General features: G+C 47.9%; 1 protein-coding gene and 1 long non-coding RNA gene across 3 annotated transcripts; one reads left to right on the top strand and one right to left on the bottom strand.

Annotated features, from left to right (window-relative positions):
* The first annotated feature begins 1879 nt into the window (after positions 1-1879).
* LOC146075837 (uncharacterized) lies at positions 1880-14357 on the top strand. Its single transcript, XR_014473640.1, has 3 exons — positions 1880-2191; positions 4758-4819; positions 13547-14357. It is a non-coding gene; the product is annotated as an uncharacterized LOC146075837 (long non-coding RNA).
* LOC146075836 (transmembrane 4 L6 family member 5-like) lies at positions 11369-17646 on the bottom strand. Of its 2 annotated transcripts, none has more exons than XM_083185478.1 (4): positions 17442-17646; positions 14033-14220; positions 13497-13717; positions 11369-11653 (listed from the first exon to the last, which is right to left on the bottom strand). In XM_083185478.1, the coding sequence occupies exons 2-4, from the start codon at positions 14218-14220 to the stop codon at positions 11649-11651; spliced, it is 414 nt and encodes a 137-aa protein (XP_083041604.1). In that variant the 5' UTR covers positions 17442-17646; the 3' UTR covers positions 11369-11648. The 2 variants fall into 2 exon arrangements, with proteins under 2 accessions (XP_083041604.1, XP_083041602.1); XM_083185476.1 differs by lacking the exon at positions 17442-17646 and adding an exon at positions 17153-17268.
* Positions 17647-21121: the final 3475 nt, after the last annotated feature.

Raw genomic sequence — 21121 nt, 5'->3', positions numbered from 1 at the left:
GCAGGAGGGGGGGGTCAACCGTGATCTACCAGCAGTCCATGTTTTCCAGGCCGCCCGTGGATCTATGCAATGTGTTGGTTAGGAATGAATGCAGCACATATTTGAATATGTGACAGTTAGTAATGACTGCACCTGTGCACCAGCTAGGGAGTCTGGGAAATGTGACAGTTAGTAATGACAGCACCTGTGCACCAGCTAGGGAGCCTGGGAAATGTGACAGTTGTGCTGTGTACACACGGGTACAATCAGCATGAGATCAGGGCCGGCACTACCCACTCAGCAGCTCCTGCAAAGCAGGGAGGCACCATGCTGAAAAGGCGCTGTCTCCCTCCCTGCTCTGCTAAAGCTGTCACTGTCACTGCCCACTGCACGCCACCCGCAGTGCCTGTCTGACAGCGGGTGGCAGTATGGAGAGGCTGAGCAGCTCCCTGCACCGCGTACACACTGTCCTCCTCCTGTGACCTGCCCCCTCTTCCTCACGGACACTTGCGCTGAGGCATGTAGCGCTGTCTGTGAATGCCTGGATGACATGTCATGTACGGATCCGCCCCCTACCCATTGCTCCCTGCGCCTGTCAGCTGTCAATCAAATGTCGAACAGGCAGCAGCGCCGCCTCCCCTTCCTTCCCTCTTCTCAGTGTGCTGTGCCAGTGCCGCTGCCAGTCCTCAACACTCCGCCCCCTCTATCTCCTCCCCTCTTCTTCCATCTCCTCCTTCTCTCCCCTCCAGGGCTTAAAGTGGGCATGCAGAGGTGGGGGAACTCATTTCTCTATGCCACCTAATTACCCCCCTCCCCTTTCCCCCATTAGGCAGAGACAGGTCCAGTGGTAGGGTTTTGAGCATCTCCCCTGCAAACTAGAATGCTTTTCTGTGAGAATTATTGTGCAGGGCCAATGTGGAGGTTAAAATGTTCCACCAAACCATTAGAGGTGGTGGAACTCAGTTCCACCCTGTTCCCCTCACTTTAACCCCTGCTCCCCTCAGTCACGAGTGCTGCACATACTTCTTGTACTGCTTTTGGATCGCATCGCACACACATTGCATGCATGCACCTTCGATGCGATCTAGCCCATATGGTATGCGATTCTCGCAGCGTGTATGGGCACCTTTAGTGCCTGTAACATTTTGCGGACACAGCACTGAGATGGTGTATGTATACATGTACATGCACCCGAGATCCTCCATAGGATCGCATGTTGCATACACTCCCACAATCGGGCTGCAGCTTGTTGCAATGGCAATGTGAAAGGGTGCAAAATGTATGGTTTGCAGGAGGGCGCCGGACACCCTAGCACCGGCCCTGCATGAGATTTTGGCTATATAGTCAAAATCGCATCAGGATCACATGTAGATAATATGCAGATCGCACAGGTTTTTTACCTTGCGATCCCGATGCGCGCTCCCGTGGCACCACAAATCGAAACCCAGATAGACAGGGCAGCAATGACTATATAGTGCAAATCTAATGCAGATAGCATGAACTGTATGTGAATAGTATAGAGATAGCAAAGATTGCATAGCATTCGGAGCTTAAGTCGAATAGCAAGGGGATCTCACCGTGTGTACACACCATTAGTAATGACTGCACCTGTGCACCAGCTAGGTGGTCTGGAAAACATGACCTGTTGGTAGCTCTTGGGGACCACTTTGGCCAGCCCTGGTCTACATGACTCAGGTAGCAGAATCCTTTTAAAATGTAAAACATGGCACAGATCTGCCTAAATGCTGAATTAGTGGAGAGAGATAAAGTAGCGGCCAACCAGCTCCTGCCTGCCATGTCATACCCTCCAACTGTACCGTTTTTTAACGGTCTGTACCGGCTAAAATAAACTGTACCGAATGTACCGGTTTTTGTTAACATCAGATTTAGCTGCCTGAGGGATTCTGGGAGATGTAGTTTATTACACTGCCGACTGCTCCCCAGAGAGCATGGAGAAGCAGCCGGCCAGGACTACATCTCCTAGGGTGCACAGCGGAGGGCTGTGACAGGCTTGCCTCCCCCTGCTGCTCAGGAAGAGACTGTGGTTGGAGGATGTCGGCTGTCCAGAGACCACAAGTCCCGGCCGCAATAGCACAAGCCGCCACCTCCGGGGCTGCGTGACGTCACCACAGCATGGACTTGCCGCAGCATGGAGAACCCGACAGCGGGGACAGTCAGCGATTTTATGGCCAGACCCCGCAAAGCTGACGAGGTAGGGACAGCCAGCGCAGGATTTATATTAAAATGGGCCTCATAAAGAAATTGGCACATGTAGTCCAAAGTAAAATGTGAAGGCCACGCCCCCTTTTAACCATGGCCACACCCCTGTACCGATTTTTTAGATGGAAATGTTGGAGGGTATGCCATGTTACATTCTGTGTTAGAAGTGAACAACAGGAGCTGATTGGCTGGCACTTTATCTCCCCACTTTATCAAACTCCAAAGCTTCCTTATGTGTGATTCTGAGGGTCTGCTAAGTCCCTTTGACAGCTTTTACCCATGAATCTACAGTATATGATGCTCAATTACATTTCTATGTATACAGTGCATTATATTAGTGAATGGTGCTACATCTTAAACAAATCTGTAATACATCCCACAATGCATCACAATAGCCCTGTGTCTGGCGTTCATTCATTTGTACATCAGAAAACAAGGAAGAGACTATGGCGCCCTCTAGTGTAATGCTCAGGGTACAATTATGTACCACTTAGGTTCCCCACATAAAGCAACTGTTACGGAGATGAACACATCCAGGGCCATATTATAGGGGGGATAACAGGGGAGGACACTCTGGGGCCCCCACACACTGGACAGCATTTAGCTGCTGTCTTCATTCCCTTCCTCTTCGGTGGCTCAGCTGTTCTCTAATGGGTGCGGTCATAGGGTCGAAAGTCAAGAGGTCAACACCAAAAGGTCGACAGACACAACGTTGACATGGAAAGGTTGACACAAGCAAAAGGTCGATGTGAAAAACGTAGGCACATCATAAGGTCAACATGATTTTTTGTGTGTCTAAGCCGACGCCTGTCGACATGGACTCCCAATCAGTGTAGCGCTTACCCTCACATGGCTTGTGGACCTCGGGCATGGTGCCTCGCTTCACTACCGCTGCACTTTACCATTTCCAATTGTAGTCCACGTGGATCGTAAAGCATAAAAAGTCAAAGAAAAGAAAAAAAGGTACTTGTGAGTTATCTGGGCGCCCGATTTTTTGATTGTATGCCTTAAGTTAAGGCATACAATCAGATGCGATGCGATGCGATATCGCATCGCATCGCATCGCATGCGACCATCGGATGCGATGACCCGATTTTTCCATAGGAATCAATGTTAAAATGGACTGAGTCCATTTTAACATGGAATTCAATGGGAAAAAGGGGTCCTTTTCATACCCCTACTATCCAAGTGGGCATGTAGTTGGATATAAACCTGTGGCGAGCGTAGCGAGCCACCGAGCCCGAAGCGTGGCGAGCGAAGCGAGCCCCGCGAGGGGACGGTATTCCGTGTCCCCTCGCGGGGCTCGCTACGCTCGCCACGCTTCGGGCTCGGTGGCTCGCTACGCTCGCCACAGGTTTATATCCAACTCCATGCCCACTTGGATAGTAGGGGTATGAAAAGGACCCCTTTTTCCCATTGAATTCCATGTTAAAATGGACTCAGTCCATTTTAACATTGATTCCTATGGAAAAATCGGGTCATCGCATCGCATCGCATCGCATCCGATGGTCGCATGCGATGCGATGGGATGTGCCCGATCCGACCCGATTTAGAAATCGGGCGCCCAGATAACTCACAAGTACCGAAAAAAATATGTGAAAAACTCATGTTGACCATTTCATGTGTCAACCTTTACAACATTGACCTTTTGGTTGTGTTTGTCAATCTCGACCTAGTCTATGTGGTCCATATGATGTCACGCTACTGACTGCCGACTCTAGAGATACCGTCTCTAACAGTGGGCGATGCGGAGCTTAACTATAGTCAGAGTCTCGTGGGATCAGTGGCGTAGTGAGGGCGGCTCCAAGTTCCAGGAGCCGAGGAGGACAGAGGGTGTACCGGTGGCCCCCTCTCCTCCCTCCTACTCTGCACCAGAGAACAGGATTGGCTGGTGGTGGAGAGCTGGTGCTGCAGTCTCTGCCCGTGGCTGACCCTCCATAAATGGCCGCCATCTTGGAGGAGACAGACACTAGAGGTCCTGCTGGACCTCTTGGATCTGTCAGAGGAGCGTTGTGTGCCCAACATTACCCAGAAGTGTGGATTCCAGAAGTGTGGATTCCAGAAGTGTTGGCAGGCTGTTAGAATGGAACCACCTTGGCAATGAGCATGTAACCCCCCTGACAATGAGCATGTAACTCTCCCCTGGCAATGAGCATGTAACTCCCCACTGGCAACAAGCATTTACAGTAACTCTTCCCCAACAATGAGCATGTAACTCTCCCCTGGCAACGAGCATGTTACCCCCCCTGGTAAAAAGCATGTAACTCTTCCATAGCAACCAACATGTAATCCCCCGTAGCAAGGAGCATGTAACTCCCACCTGGTAATGAGAATGTAACCCACCTGTCAATGAGCAAGAAGCCCTCCCTGGCAACTAGCACAAAAAAACTAGCACAAAAAAAAAAACACTGGCAACGAGCATGTAATCCCTTGGCAAGCAACAAGCATGTAACCTACCCTTGCAACAAGATTTTTAAGATATTTAAGATATGACCTGAAATGGCGCCCTGCAGCCTGAGTGTCTGTACTAATCCCTGGTTATCACCCTATAACCACAGAAGATACCAAACATACAAGAAGTGGGATGTTTCCAAATCTCCGGCGCAATACTTGAATACAGGTGAGTCTGAAAGTCCCCAGAAATCTTCACAATTTTCAATAAATGGTTCTCAAAGGAAGAGAAGAAGAACGGGATCAGTTGTTATACTGATTTATATTATATAAATTGTTAATGAGGCTTATACACAAGATGGATAGATGGGCGTACCCCACTCACGGTAAGTATAGCAGTGTACAGGCACGTAGCGGTTTCTTTCGACCTGGTCCTCTGATCTTCCTTTTTTCTGTGTTTTTTTCTCCTTTGGATGTAGATATCTCCACTCGGTAAGTTGTGTAAAATATGAAAATGAAAATTCCAGATTAGTGTGTGGGTCAATAGCGTAGTATAACACCCCGTGTGGTCTGGAAAAAAGCTAGGTGGTCGTACCTTACTCACCCAAGAAAAGAGTAAGATACGTATATAAAGGTATCTTTATTTGATGTATATATTAGATCCAATGGTGAATCATAAGTGGTGCGTACCGCACTTACGTGAAGAGAAGCTGGGTATATGCCCGTAGCGTGTGCTTGTGTTCACTGTGTGTCCACTGTCATCATTGGAACCCCAGGGGATTTTTTTTCTCTCGGTAGGGATATGATGAAAATGGATAAAAGAAGTGATATCAGTGTCTAGATATATGGTTGAAACAAATCTATTTCGAGTAACACCACAAGTGGTTTGAAGAGAAGTAGTGATCGTACCTTACTCACCCAAGAATAGAGTAAGATACACCTGTAAAGGTATCTTTAAGGTGAAGATTTGAAAAATCCAGGTTGGGATAAATAAATTGTGCGTACCACACTTACGTGTTACAATGCTGGATATGTGCACGTAGCGTGTTCTTGTATCCACTATGTGTCCATAGTCACCATTGGAGCCAATTTTTTCTCAGCATCAATTCAAAAAAAATTGTGATAGGACAGTATTAGTGCCTAATATATAGTGTTACTACAATAAGCAGGTAAGTGGAAACCGTAGAGTTTGAACAAGTGGGGGTACTGAATGGCGTACCGTGACTCACACTGTGATGTGTAGAGGAACACCCAAAAAGGTTTCTTTAACAGAGGGAATTGCACCACCTTTCGTGATTATGTGGATAGGTAGAATTTTTTAAATACCCAGAGATTATGCAACAGATGAATGATGTGCGTACCAAAACTTACACATTTGTAAGTGTAACACCTCCTATCAGGGTTTCTTTATAGAAATGGTGATTTTTTCAAAAAGTTGTTCTTAACCTCGAGGTGATGATATTCTTAAAAAAGTCTTTATTTATACAGTAGAAAAAACATATAAAACATCCTCCATCCCAACAATGGAAGGATGTACAAAGAGTCCCAAAAATTCAGCAGCAAAAAAAACAGTCCAAAAAAAACTTTAACCCAAAAAAATTTTTTTTAAAAGGTTAAAAAATACATACAATTAGTCCAAAAGATATCCGGGATGGTGAAGGAAATGATGGCTGCTCACTCTCCACAGTACTTGTCGACGCGTTTGAGTATGTAACTCACCTGGCAATGGCAATGAAAATGTAAGCTACCCAGGCAACGAGCATGTAACGCCCTGGCAACAAGCATGTAATCCCCCTGACAACGAGCATGTAACTCTTCCCTGTCAAGTAACATTTAAGCCCCCCTGGCATTGACCATGCCAAATCAATGGCAAGGAGACTGTAACCCTCAGCAATGAGCAGGAAATCCCCGGCAGGAGCATGTAGGTAAAAAAAAAGAGTAATTAATGTAATTAGGGGGGATTCCAGAAACCTTTTTTGACATGGGGGCGCAAAATTTTTGTTTACTCCACTGCGTGGGATAACGACATGAAATCATGCGAGACACTTGTCTGTACAGAGCCGCAGTCGCTGCCTCAGACACAAAGCTGCCGTTTTAATCAAACACAGTCGTGGGGTGACAAACATGGGCGTGTCAAAAAACAGAAAGTACTCTGCACCACTAGAACAGTAATTAAGGAACAAAAAATAAAAAATTAGAGGAATAAAATAACCAAAAATACAGTTTCTTTTAACTTATAAATAAAGCTCTGAAAGCACTAGTAAAGATAGAGGGCCTGATTCAGACCTGATTGCTGGGCAGCGAATCCTCGGAGCCCAGCCCAGCTTCCCCGCCACAGCCCTCCCTCCCCCCCCCCCCCACGCCCCTGTCCACGGCTGCGAATACGTTCCAGCCATGCACACAGGGTAAAAACCATTCGCAATCACTTAACATCGAATGCTGTTGATGTGCGCAGTCCTCTTCAGCGTACCGCCCCCAAACGCCCCACGGCTGTCACTCAACTTGCGAACAGCCAGTGATGGCTATCCATCGCTGGCTGTGATCGCACGTAGAGGGCTCGCGCATGCGCACTGCCTCTCATAATCACTTGGGCTGCAAATCCGCAGCCCAGCAAACGGGCTAAATTAGCCCCAGTAAGTTTAGCTTGTAACAATAGAAAGGAACATAGAATATGGGGTTACAGTATAGATTATAGACAATGTACCTTGGACAGTCAGTAGTGGCTCAGGACACTATATGGTGTAGAGACTGCATGCAGGAGGCTTGGAAGCATACTAGAACAAGCACAGGAATAGCTGCATGGGGCAGACAGCACACTGGTGTTGGTGGAAGGGCTTGTTACAGCAGAATCAGATGGTAACTTCCAGCTATAGGGAGCACTGAATTCACAGGAACATGAGCAGGTAACAGATAAAAATGCAGGTAACCGCTTCTGCTACAGGGTACCAAGTGTCCTAGGATACGTGTTATATTGGCAAGGTACAGATCCCTAGAAGCAGTTTAAATAGGAACCTCTAGCAATGGATTGGATGTATGAATCATGTGATGCTGTTGTGAATAGGCCTGCTGTCCGTAGACAAAATGCGCACTTGCTGTTACACACTGTAGCTACAGGAGAATCCTAACATGTCAGATGACATTGCCAACCCTGTACATCAGTAGCACCAAGTAGGGCAAGACTGGCAATCGAGTCCCTCCTTCATTGCAACACCATCTTTCAAGAGATATTCCAGAAGATGGCTCTGACACGGTGCCTGGGTATTTGCTTTCACTGTGCAGCACCATCCTTCCAGAAGGGAAGATGGTGCAGTGGAGTAGGACGGACCCACTTACCATTATGACATATATTCTGGGTGCAGGGAGTGTTGTTTGGGGCTCCCCTTGAACCTAGTACCTCATGTGCACCAGGCACCCTGCACAAATTATAAATACACCTCTGTATCATATATTATACCCTTATATCTGATATTTGAGGAATCAATAAACTCGGACGGTACCAAGGGACTGGCGCATAGCTAACGTAGTACAAATATGGAAGAAAGGTAGCAAAACTTACCCTGAAAATGATAGACCAGTCAGCCTTACATCCATTGTGGGGAAAATATTAGAAGGAATAATAAGAGATAGTATCCACAATTTCTTAGAACTGGAGAAGGTGATAAGTAAGGCTCCGCATGGGTTTGTCAAAAATAGATAATGTCAGACAAATTTAATTAGCTTCTATGAGGAAGTCAGTAGGGGGCTAGACTTAGGGAAATCTGTTGCTGTAATACTTCTTAATTTCGCTAAAGCTTTTGACACGGTGCCTCATAAAAGGATATTAATGAAACTAGGTAATTTAGGGTTATGAGATAAAATTTGTAATTGTATTAAAAACTGGTTGCACAATTGGGGACAGAGAGTGGTGGTAAACGGCATACATTCTAGCTGGGGTAAGGTCCAAAGTGGAGTCCCGCAAGGTTCAATATTGGGACCCACCTTGTTATATTCATTAATGATATAGGAAGTGACATAGTGAGTAAAATTGCAATATTTGCGGATGACACGAAAATTGAGTAAGGAAACTAACTCAGGAGAGGATATGGATACACTACAGTGACATATTTAAACTGGAAAGGTGGTTGGAAAGGTGGAAAATGCAGTTTAATATTGATAAATGTAAAGTAATTAATTATGGGAACAAAAAATAACAAGCTACTTATAGGCTAAATTGAGTTATTATAGGGAATTGGGGGTCATCATGGATGAAAAATTGGGTAATAGTGTACATTGCTTAAGTGCGGCAGCAAAAGCAAACAGGACACTGGCATGCATTAAAAGGGGCATGGATTCAAGGGATGCCAATGTGATAGTACCTTTTTAAAAGGCATTGGTGAGACTACACATAGAATATTGTGTTCAGTTCTGGGCGCCGCACCTTAAAAAGTACATAAATGATTTTTAACAGGTACAGAGAAAGGCGACTAAGCTAGTAAAAGGTCTCGAATCACTAGAATACAAAAATAGGTTAACCAGGCTGAAAATGTTTTCACTGGAGAAACAGAGGTTGAGAGGTGATATGTTTAATACGTTCAAATACAGGATTGGGAATCATATGGAACTGGGAGATGATTGGTCACTAACAGGCCTATACAGATGGGTCTTGTCCCATCCTTTCTGGCGGGTCGCCATGGCGTCTGCGCTGGCGACCCGCCAGCAGCCACGCCAGCGAATGCACTGAGACGCGCGTGCGTCTCACGCGCACGCGCGTCTCAGTCTCCGTCGCCAGCGCGACGGAAACCCTGTCCGTCTCCGCCTCAGGGAGACGGACAGGGTTAGGGGGGGTTAGGGGGGGATGCGGGCAGGCGGCGGGGACCCCGGGTTACCGCCGGCAAGCCGGCGGGGACCCGGGGGAACGGATGGAAGCACGGTCGGAAGGGGACGCGCGCGCCTCTCGTGCGCGCGCGTCCCCTTCTCACCATCGCCATGGCGCTGGCGGGGGATGGCGGCTGGCGACGCCAGCGCCATCCCCTGCCAAGATGGGACAAGACCCATCTGTACTTAGGACACGCGGGCATGTACTGAGGCTCGAGGAAAAGAAATTCCGTACTGAATTAAGAAGAGGATTCTTCACCATTAGAGCGGTAACATTCTGGAACTCATTGCCGGTGGGGGTGGTTACAGCAACTACTTAATGAAGTTAAATAAAAACTGGATGCATGTTTGGCCACTAAGGGAATCCTATAGATATGACTTACTCAAGTCAGTAGTTACAGGTTATATAGATTGAACTCGATGGACTAACGTCTTTTTTCAGCCTTAAATACGATGTTACTATATTAAGTAGATACATATTATGACTACTAATACAATTATGACTACTAGAGGATTTTGCATGACTCATTATGGCCATTTTTGAGAAGCCCCTGCATGAAAATGGGAGGGGAGACATTTTTTGAGAGTCTCTAAACAAATAAGGGAAAAGCCATCATGCAAATACTTTCATTTAGCAAATTAGAGAAATTACTAATTACTTTTATTTGGATTTCTAATAAATGACTTTGATTTCAGTTTCTAGTCCGGTCCATGTCTTGTTCTACCAATGTGCCTGTGGAACCTCCGAATATGAATCTGTTAGCATACAGTACATGTTGTTCCTGCATCCCCCACAGGGTAACGGATTTGCCTACCACGAAATTCCACAGCCAAAAATAAATGCAGAAAAACTCTTTGCTTAGAACATAAGAAGACCGTCCACGTTTCTGTTTATTCAGTCAAATAATAATAATAATCAATATATATACATGCGGTACTTGTTTCCTATCTGGGCGCCCAGGTTTTCTACGTACGGCACCGTACTGAAATCGGATCGCATCGCATCGTACACATACACGATATTGAACGATGCGATGCGATGCGATGCGATGCGATCCGATTTCCCATAGGAAACAATGTTAAATGGCTCAATTTAGCCAAATTATCATAGGAACAATAGTAAATGGGCCAAAAACACCCCTGAACATTGAAATGTCCCCCCAAAAGTAGTTGACGCCACCCCGCCATCAACGTGAACCCGAAGCGTGGCGAGCGCAGCGAGCCCGCGAGGGGCGGCGGTACGCGTCCTCCGACCTTTTCATGCCCTACTATCCACTAGGGCGTGGAGTGAGAATAGAATAGTGTGGCGAGCGCAGCGAGCCACCGAGCCCGAAGCGTGGCGAGCGCAGCGAGCCCCGCGAGGGGACGCGGATACCTTCACAGTTATACGCGTCCCCTCGCGGGCTTCCCAGGTGTCCATGGCGACGCGGACACCTGGGAAGCCCGCAAAGGGACGCGTTTACCTGTGAAGGTATCCGCGTCCCCTCGCGGGGCTCGCTGCGCTCGCCACGCTTCGGGCTCGGTGGCTCGCTGCGCTCGCCACACTATTCTATTCTCACTCCACGCCCTAGTGGATAGTAGGGCATGAAAAGGTCGGAGGACGCGTACCGCCGCCCCTCGCGGGCTCGCTGCGCTCGCCACGCTTCGGGTTCACGTTGATGGTGGGGTGGCGTCAACTACTTTTGGGGGGACATTTCAATGTTCAGGGGTGTTTTTGGCCCATTTACTATTGTTCCTATGATAATTTGGCTAAATTGAGCCATTTAACATTGTTTCCTATGGGAAATCGAATCGGATCGCATCGCATCGCATCGTTCAATATCGTGTATGTGTACGATGCGATGCGATCAGATTTCACTACGGAGAATAGCATGGTGCTCAATTTACTTAGTGGGCGCCCAGATAGGAAACAAGTACCATACATGCTATATAAACAGAGGAAGAAAAACTCCCAGAATCCTTTCTGCTGAAGTAGATGTTTATTGGTCAGTTGGGGGGGAGGTGGCTTATTCCATGGTTTTTCCAGTAGATCGCCCTCCCATCCCGCCATCGCTGCAGGCAATAGACTAACCCATGTTCTTGGGATGGGCAGGGTTGAGGGGGGTTCTGTAAACCACCAGGTGCTTTTGGAGTGACAAGCCTTTGTAGTGGGAGATTATGGGTTTATAAGGGCTCTACTTTCCACAGTAAGGAGCGTTGATGCATCAACCTGGAGAGATAAAATGAAGAAATGTAAACAGGGGCTTTATGACAACTGTGTGAATACATTACATTATTCTTATATAAGATCCTACTTCCTAGTTCCCTCTATTGGATAAGTGCATCTCTATCTTTGGAGGGAGTACGTGCAGATAACCCGCGCTAGAGATGTTGGCAGTCAGAATCATGAATCCGGCATCCTGATGCAGGGGATCTAGACAGGGGTCCGGTAATAAGACTTACCTTCCCCCTGCGCCCCCCTAACCCTCCCCACAGCCTAACCCTAACTCTCCCTCCCTGCAGTCTAACCCTCCCACCCTTCATCCTTACCCTCCCTCCCCGCAGCCTAATCCTAACCTACCCCACCCTGCAGCCTAACCCTCCCACCCTTCATCCTTACCCTCCCTCCCCGCAGCCTAATCCTAACCTACCCCACCCTGCAGCCTAAACCTACCCTACCCTGCAGCCTAACCTTCCCTCCCCACAGCCTAACCCTCCCTCCTCACAGCCTAACCCTAACTCTCCCTCCCTGCAGCCTAACTCTTCCTCCCTGCAGCCTAACTCTCCCTCCCCACAGCCTAACCCTCCCTGCCTGCAGCCTAATCCTAACCCTCTCACCCTGCATCCTTACCCTCCCCACAGCCTAACCCTAACCTACCTCACCCTGCAGCCTAACCCTAACTCTCCCTCCCCACAGCCTAACCCTAACTCTCCCTCCCTGCAGCCTAACTCTTACTCTTCCTCCCTGCAGTCTAACCCTCCCTCCCCTCCCTGCAGCCTAACCCTCCCACCCTGCATCCTTACCCTCCCTCCCTGCAGCCTAACCCTAACCTACCCCACCCTGAAGCCTAAGCCTAACCTTCCCTCTCCACAGCCTAATCCTAACCCTACCTGCAGCCTAACTCTAACTCTTCCTCCCTGCAGCCTAACCCTAACTCTCCCACCCCACAGCCTAACCCTAACTCTCCCACCCCACAGCCTAACCCTAACTCTCCCTCCCTGCAGTCTAACCCTCCCACCCTGCATCCTTACACTCCCTCCCCACAGCCTAACCCTCCCACCCTGCATCCTTACCCTCCCTCCCGCAGCCTAACCCTAAACTACCCTACTCTGCAGCCTAACCCTAACCTACCCTGCAGCCTGAGCCTAACCTTCCATTCCCACAGCCTATCCCTCCCTCCTCACAGCCTAACCCTAACTCTCCCTCCCTGCAGCCTAACTCTCCCTCCCCACAGCCTAACCCTCCCTCCCTGCAGCCTAATCCTAACCCTCCCACCCTGCATCCTTACCCTCCCTCCCCACAGCCTAACCCTAACCTATCCCACCCTGCAGCCTAAGCCTAACCTTCCCTCCCCACAGCCTAATCCTAACTCTCCCTCCCTGCAGCCTAGCCCTAACTCTCCCTCCCTGCAGCCTAACCCTAACTCTCTATCCCCACAGCCTAGCCCTAACTCTCCCTCCCTGCAGCCTAACTCTCCCTCCCATCCCTGCAGCCTAACCCTCCCACCCTGAATCCTTACCCTCCCTCCACGCAGCCTAACCCTAACCTACCCCACCCTGCAGTTTAACCTTTCCTCCCCACAGCCTAACCCTAACTCTCCCTCCCTGCAGCCTAACTCTAACTCTTCCTCCCTGCAGCCTAACCCTCCCTTCCTGCACTGCAGCCTAGCCCTAACTCTCCCTCCCCACAGCCTGACTCTAACCCTCCCACCCTGCAGCCAAACCCTAACCTACCCCACCCTGCAGCCTAACCCTCCCTCCCTCCTTGCAGCCTAACCCTCCCACCCTGCATCCTTACCCTCCCTCCCTCCCTCCCTGCAGCCTCCCATATGTGCACAGTAATGTGTTCTTACATTTGGCTTCTTTCTTCATATCCTCATAGTCAATCTCCTCTTCCCGGCAGGTGCCGCCGATGAGGCCGAACAGGCCGTTGAACAGCTGTACGGCGAGCAGGATGGTTTCGATGGAGCTGGCGGCCAGAATGATGGAGAAGAGGATTATATTGAACTCCACCACGTCTTGGGGTTCAACACAGAGGTTCCATAATTCTTTATGGAATATGTAGCTCTCATTGCTGCGGGATAGAAGGGATAACAACTGTTAATGCTCCGCAGCTGAGGATTAAATACACGGCGCTCTGCGCAGCATCCGCGGAGCAGGTTGTGAGTTACTAGAACGGTAAAGGAGAACTAAAGAATGATCTACGGGCCTCCAGAGACTACTTTTGGCCTGTTGACCAATAGTGGTCGATCTTTTGACTGTCGTCCTTTATACGGTCAACCTATATGGAGGGCATACTGTCAGGGGCACCCCCAGATTCTGGAGCCCCCAGGCAGCTGCCTAGCTGTAGTGTATCGGAAATTATGTGCACTCCATAAAGTGGTCTCACTTGTATTCTGGCAGAGGATAATCAAACGGACGACCCCAGACAAGGGAGGGTCCAGTGGTGGTGTCGTTCGTGTGATCCGTGATGTAATAGGCGCAGGTGGGTCCCCTCAATATTCCCGTGACGCACATGACCAGGCAGAAGAGTGATCCGGTGAGTCCGATAGCCGAGCCGAGGATGGAGAAGAACATCTGGGGGGACACAGTTTATTATAGATACATAGGATATGCAGCTATACTGATATATAATATAATAATAGCAATGGCTGACCCCAATATACGCTGTTATGTACTGCAGTAGTGAATCTTACATTTTCCTCCAATGACAACTGCAGTTTGTTTTGAGAATGGGCCAGTGGCGGATCCAGAGGAGGGGGCTGTTCAAAATTCAAATAGGGAGCATCATTCACTGCCACCAACTGCCACTTCAAACTGACTCACTGGTAGTGGGTGTGGCTCCTCTTTTGGAATTTTAAACTGTGCTGCAGCCCCCCCCCCCCCCTTCCCCAGAGCCGCCACTAGTCAATAGAACGGAATACGGACACTAGGACGATCCTATTTAGCTCAAGATGTGCTGGGTCAACCACTGAAATAGGTTGACATAGCTAAGTTCAACAGGGTTGGGCGATTGACACAAGCACAAGTCGACAATGGCAAGGTCAACGGTCAAAAGATCAACAGTTTTTCAGGCTTTTTTGTTTTTAGCTGACATGCCGACAGGCGGCATTTCATTCCTACCATCCACTATGGCGTGGCGGTAGAATAAAATTGTGTGCCAAGCTCAGCGAGTCACCGTGTCCGAAGCATGGCGAGCCAGGCAAGGGGATGCGTCAACCTTTTGACTGTTGACCTTGCCATTGTCAACCTAATGCTTGTGTCAACCTTACAACGGGATGCGGTCATTCGTCAGACTGCATTTAGGTCTACAGTCATTAGGTCGACCCCACTAGGTCGACTGGCAAGAAGGTCGACCTGAATTAAGGTCGACATGGGCCAAGGTCGACATGACTTAAGGTCGAATTTGCATAAAGGTCGACATGAGGAAGGTCGACTGGTCATAAGGTCGACATGGGTTTTTCACTGTTTTTTGAGCCGACATGTGCCGACAGGCGGTATTTTATGCCCTACCATCCACTAGGGCGTGGTGGGAGAATAAAATAGTGTGCCGAGCGCAGCGAGGCACCGTGCCAGAAGCATAGCGAGCAAAGCGAGCGATGCGAGGGTCCGATTCTCATTGCCAACTGTGTCCATGTCGAATGTGTCGACATTCGGACCAAAAAACAGTGAAAAACCCATGTCGACCTTATGACCAGTCGACCTTCCTCATGTCGACCTTTATGCAAATTCGACCTTAAATCATGTCGACCTTGGCCCATGTCGACCTTAAGTCAGGTCGACCTTCCTGCCAGTCGACCTAGTGGGGTCGACCTAATGACTGTAGACCTAAATGCAGTCTGACGAATGATCCCATTCCCTTACAACCCTGTCGACCTTAGTCACATCAACCTATTTTAGGTGTCGACCTAAGCTCTGTGGACCTTCAGTGCTCGACCTTAATTTGGTCGACCCAATGACCCAGACCCTGTGAAATTGCCCAGGACTGCAGTTACTTTAGTGGCCCAGTATAACACCACCATAACCCTATGCAGCACTTTACATGGTTCTCTGAGAAGTGATAGACTCTGTGGTATGCCAGCCCCATGATCCTAGCGTGGATCAGCAGCTTAAACATACAGGTGTTCTATGGAAACACAAAGATGCTGAATTACACCTCACAGGCCCACCAGCCTGCCCTGTACTTCTGCATTTGGGTTTTGCTGCATTTTCCATTGGTGTGGGAATGAATAGGGCCACTGATATGGGCCTCAGTAGTAGAAAGATGTAATTGGTGTAAATACATCTCTAAGCCCCACTCCCCAAAAGTGATGTGAATCGTGTGGTCCATAAGGAGGGGGCGGGAGGGGAATATGTGATGCAAATTTGCATCATTTAGTCCCACCCCCTCCACACAGCAACACAATTCAATATTTAATGTCTTCATCCTGCCCGCTGTGATGCGGGAGACTCAAGACTTTCCTGTTTGCTCAAGTATTTGCCTAATTCCTTTAAGTATAGTTTATGAAAAGCTTTTCTGTACTTCATTGTTCCTATACTGTATTACATTCACTCTGTCTGATATACACTTTGAGTCCTATTGGAGAAAGACCGCTATAAAAATGAAATAATTATTATTATATTATTACAGGGGACTGCCCAAAAAATCATGTCTCCCAGCACTTGAGGGAGACTAGGCAAGTATGCGTGAAGATGGCCCAAATCACCCCCGTCCCCTTCCCTGCCTCCAAATGGCTGCTCCATATCAAACAGGGGTCATTGTAGGGGCATGTTCTACAAATGTGCTTACAGCAACAATTAATTCAGGCTTAATAAATAGCACCGGCTGCTCCTACCTTACTGAAGAAGGGGGACTGCCGCTCCCCGTCGCTCCTCTCTCTATTCGCATTGTTGACTTCCTACAGGAACGCAGCTCTCTGCCTATCACAGCCCGGACTGGCAGTCCTGGAGGGAGGGAACACCTCCCAATAGGACTACCATACTGCGGGTGACTGGCAGGTCTGACTTCCAATAGGAAGTCAATGCCAACCACAGTGAAGCCAATGCAGTCTCACTGACTGCATCTGGCTTCACTAAGGCTGAGCACAGTGACAGATTTTACCGGGAAAAACCACTACTAGCACCCAGTTGAAAAACAAGAAAGAGTTACATTTACTGCGTACTAACCTGTCTGGTTGTGAGGCTCAAAAATGGGCACTCACCCGTGACCTAATCATCTGTCCCGTAATGAAAACAAAATTGCATGGTGCTTCAGGAATTTACTTGTTATTATTATTATTATTATTTATTAACACATTAGCTTCTCTTTTCATAACTGATGGAATATTATACTGCCAACATTTTCAATAACAAATACTGCACATTGAACTACATGCAGTTTTGTAGATCCCAGCATGTCCTGCCGGCCCCTGACACTAGATGGCAGTGTCACACTTGCTCACATATCTGCCTGCTGATAAATAGGCAGCTAGGAATACAGTAACGCCGTATGGCAAAGTACAGTACGTACACAGTAGGCAATGGCGTCTATAGATGGCATTTCCTAACAGTCGCCTACTGACTTCTCTGCACAGTGTTCCCCGATTGGAATCTAACAGGATCCCCCATACGCTGGCTAATGGGTCATAAAGGTGACAGTTCTTATGGAGATAGTTGTCCTTTGCTTAATATGCATGTCTGGGTCGACAGTCAATAGGTTGGCACTATAGGGTCGACACTGACTAGGTTGACATCGTAGACAAAAGGTCGACACAAGCAAAAGATCCCCCAGACAATGGTGGACACATAAAAATATTGACTGAGCACAGGAGTTCCTCGTTATACCAGGCCGTTAGCCCTGAAAGGCACAACCTCGATCAAGATCGAAGTCCAGTTGTCTCCGAGGGAGCGTTATCCCTCTGGGGCACACTTGTCTACTTTTAAAGTCTCCTCTCCAGGAGAACCCTGGAGAGCAGACTGTCAGCAGCACTTCTGGGGGTGGGGCTTGACGTAGACATCATTAAGCCCCACCCCCAGTACCGCAAATCCCACAAGTTGCGTGTCTTCGGTGAGGTGGCGGGGCTAAAATGACATGATTTGCATGTTTAGCCCTGCCCCTTCCCCGCGATCCACGACACACACCCCCCCCCCCCCCCCCCTTGTCGGCATTGCAGCAGTCGGGATTCCGGCGTCTGTATTTCATACCGGACACACTAATACGATGATTATGTCAATTTACGTTGAAATTTGGGACACAAATTGTGAACATTTCGGCACAGAGACCCAAAAAAGGTGAAAACACACGTCGATCTTTCCTGTGTTGACCATTTCATGTCGACATTTTGTTTTTGTGGACCCTTTGTCAATGTTGACTTAAAGCAGTGATGGCTAACCTTGAAGCTCCAGCTGTTGTTGAACTACACATCCCAGCATGCCCTGCTACAGTTTTACTATTTGGCCATGCTAAAACTGATGCAGGGCATGCTGGCATATGTAGTTCAACAACAGCTGGAGTGTCAAGGTTATCCATCACTGGCCTAAAGCATGTCGACCTTTTCCATGTGTCAACCTATTGCCTTTCGACAAACAGTGGTCGACCTAATTAATGACAACCTAATACCTGACACCGCCGCTGAAGATGCCCTTCTATATAGACGCAGCCTGCATCTATATAGGAGGGTACATCGGGCAGTGAGACAGACATGGGGCAGAGAGGAGAAGTATTTTTTCAGGTGAACCCCTGTATACCCCCCCCCCCCCCTTGGATTTGCCCCTGTGAACATCCCGTGGGACGCTGATTACTATTTTGTTAAAACTTTTTGGAGGTGTGGCGTAGGCACGCCTCCTGGAGTTGGCCTTCCAGACCCCACCAGGGCCCAGAGCTCTCAACGCCCTGGGCATGTACCATGGCTTCCACTGCACGCTCATTGAGAAGATGACACAGACCTTCTACAACAGGGGTGGCCAAACCGATTCTCGAGATCTACCAACAGTCCACGTTTTCCAGGTTACCTAGCTGGTGCATAGCTGTAGTCATTACTAACTGTAACATTTCCCAGATCACCTAGCTGGTGCACAGGTGCAGTCATTACTAACGGTCACATTTCCCAGACCACCTAGCTGGTGCACAGGTGTAGTCATTACTAACTGTCACATTTCCCAGATCACCTAGCTGGTACACAGGTGATGTCATTACTAACAGTCACATTTCCAAGACCCCCTAGCTGGTGCACAGGTGCAGTCATTACTAACGGTCACATTTCCCAGACCACCTAGCTGGTGCACAGGTGTAGTCATTACTAACTGTCACATTTCCCAGATCACCTAGCTGGTGCACAGGTGATGTCATTACTAACTGTCACATTTCCCAGACTCCCTTGCTAGTGCACAGGTGTAGTCATTACTAAAGCCCCGTACACACGGGGGAGATATATTGCTCAGTTTCTCCTTTTCATCAGCGACCTGAGATGGTCGCTGATGAAAGGGAACCTTTGCCGGCGACCAGCGATCAGAACGGGGCTGAAAACGGGAGCGCGCACCCGGCGATTTATCGCCGGGGCACACTCCCATCACTGGCAATATGGTCGCCTGCGACCATATTCCCAGCGATTTCAGCCCCTATGGCCCCCGTGTGTACACAGCATAACTGTCACATGTCCCAAATCACCCAGCTGGGGCACAGGTGTAGTCATTACTAACTCACATTTTCAAACATGCTGCATTCATTCCTATTATAGATCCACAGGTTGCCTGGAAAACATGCACCGTTGGTAGATCTTGAGGACAGGTTTGGCCACCCCTGTTCTACAATAATTATACAGACAACCCGTCAGTATTTCCAACACAATGACACAAGTCTTTTTACACAAATAATATATATAATGGATATATAACTAAGTCAAGGGCCCAGGTACAGGGGTGTGGCAAAATCTGGGGAGGTGTGGCCACAGCCCTGAAAAAAATTACAATTAGCCCATTATATTATAAGAGTGTCAGTCGAGATCCGATAACCTGGAGACATCATACCATTGGCTGAGGCGCATCACATGCAGTACTGTGTTGGTTTCTAAAGAACACTTAAAAATTGTAAAATATAAAAAGTTGTTCTCACCCCCCAGCGATTCCCGCAGCAGCCCTTCCGCCCGGTCGCAAAAATCTGGATAGCTGTAATCAGGACCTGGTGTGGAGAGAGGGTATTAACCTGTATGAATAGTGTATCTTACCAGCATATTCTCACATACATAGGGTTTAAAAAAAGTAATTTCCAAAACCATGCTGAGCTGCAGGTGGGGCAGATGAGAAAGAGTTAGATTTGGGTGAGTTATTTTGTTTCTGTGCAGGGTAAATACTGGCTGTTTTATTCTTCCACTGCAATGTAGATTTCAGTTTGAACACACCCCACCCAAATCTAACTCTCTCTGCACCTGTTACATCTGCTTCACCTGCAGTGCAGCATGGTTTTATCCATATGCAAAGATTGTAGTCTTACTAACTGGTCTGAATCAGGCCATAACACTTATAAGCTCCCCACCATTAAGGGCTTTACTAAAAAAAATATTTCTCCAACAATTGGCGGGGGGGGGGGGGGGGGGGCGCAATTCTATTAGGACACCAGGAAAAAACAATTCTCACAAAAACTGAAAATTATTATTATTATTTTTAAATAATGTAAACTACTTGTTTGGGGGAGGCCGAGGAGGCAGCGTTTGGAGCTGACAGCGCTGCCTCCTCTATATTTTGAACGGGACCCGGGTAACCTGCTCACACCCCACTATTCTGGCCAGTAACCAAGATGCAACCCTTGTATCTACCAGGGTTGAAATGCCAGGGCATGGCTCCCAGGATTTTGGCCCGGGACCCTTTTACATCAGCACTACAGGAACGGGTGGTTCCTGGGGCCAAGTTTTGAAAAAAAGGTGGTGTGAATGGGGTATTAGTAAAGCCTACAAAACATTTAAGTCTTAGAAACCAATCAGATTTTAGAGACCAGTAGAGAGATTATATTAGTAGTATCTGATTGGCTGCTAAATGCAACACTTCAACTTTTCATTTTTAGAAACTTTAGTAAGTAAACAGGCATGTTTATCGAAATTATTTTGAATTTAAAAAGTTAAAAAGATGTTTTAACAATCTTTTCACATTATTTTTGTATGACCAGTTATGTACTAAAGAGGTTAATTAGTAAAAATACTACTCCAGGCCAGTAAACTCACATTCTCAGATTACATTTCCCATGCTTGTAAATGGAAATGTGTAAAATACCAGAGGGGAGCCCTGGATAATAACGCCATTTTAAGATAGCATTTTCCAGGCTTCTCTCTGTCTGTTGGCAGTGAAGTCTGAGCTGGGATCAGGCTCATGAGATCAGCCGTGTTTGTTCAATAGAAAGACAGACTGTGCAGTGTGTAAATAAAATTAAATAAAGTTTTTTTGGGAAAACTTTAATACCCAGCCCTCAGGGAACGGTGAGCGTTAATCCTTCTGTGCTACCAGATCTCCA

Source organism: Crinia signifera, chromosome 4, assembly GCF_055691185.1.
Source record: "Crinia signifera chromosome 4, ASM5569118v1, whole genome shotgun sequence".
Taxonomy (NCBI): Eukaryota; Metazoa; Chordata; class Amphibia; order Anura; family Myobatrachidae; genus Crinia; species Crinia signifera.
Note: the sequence above shows the minus strand (reverse complement) of the source record. Positions and strands in the feature narration are given on the sequence as shown.

Bases quoted from the DNA above. Each gene is read 5' to 3' on its own strand.
- LOC146075836 (XM_083185476.1), bottom strand. From the start codon at position 17,182: ATGCCATCTATAGACGCCATTGCCTACTGT. The intron at 14,221-17,152 runs GTACGTACTGTA...GTGTCCCCCCAG, and splicing joins TAGACGCCATTGCCTACTGT to ATGTTCTTCTCCATCCTCGG. The intron at 13,718-14,032 runs GTGAGACCACTT...TCTATCCCGCAG, and splicing joins TATCCTCTGCCAGAATACAA to CAATGAGAGCTACATATTCC.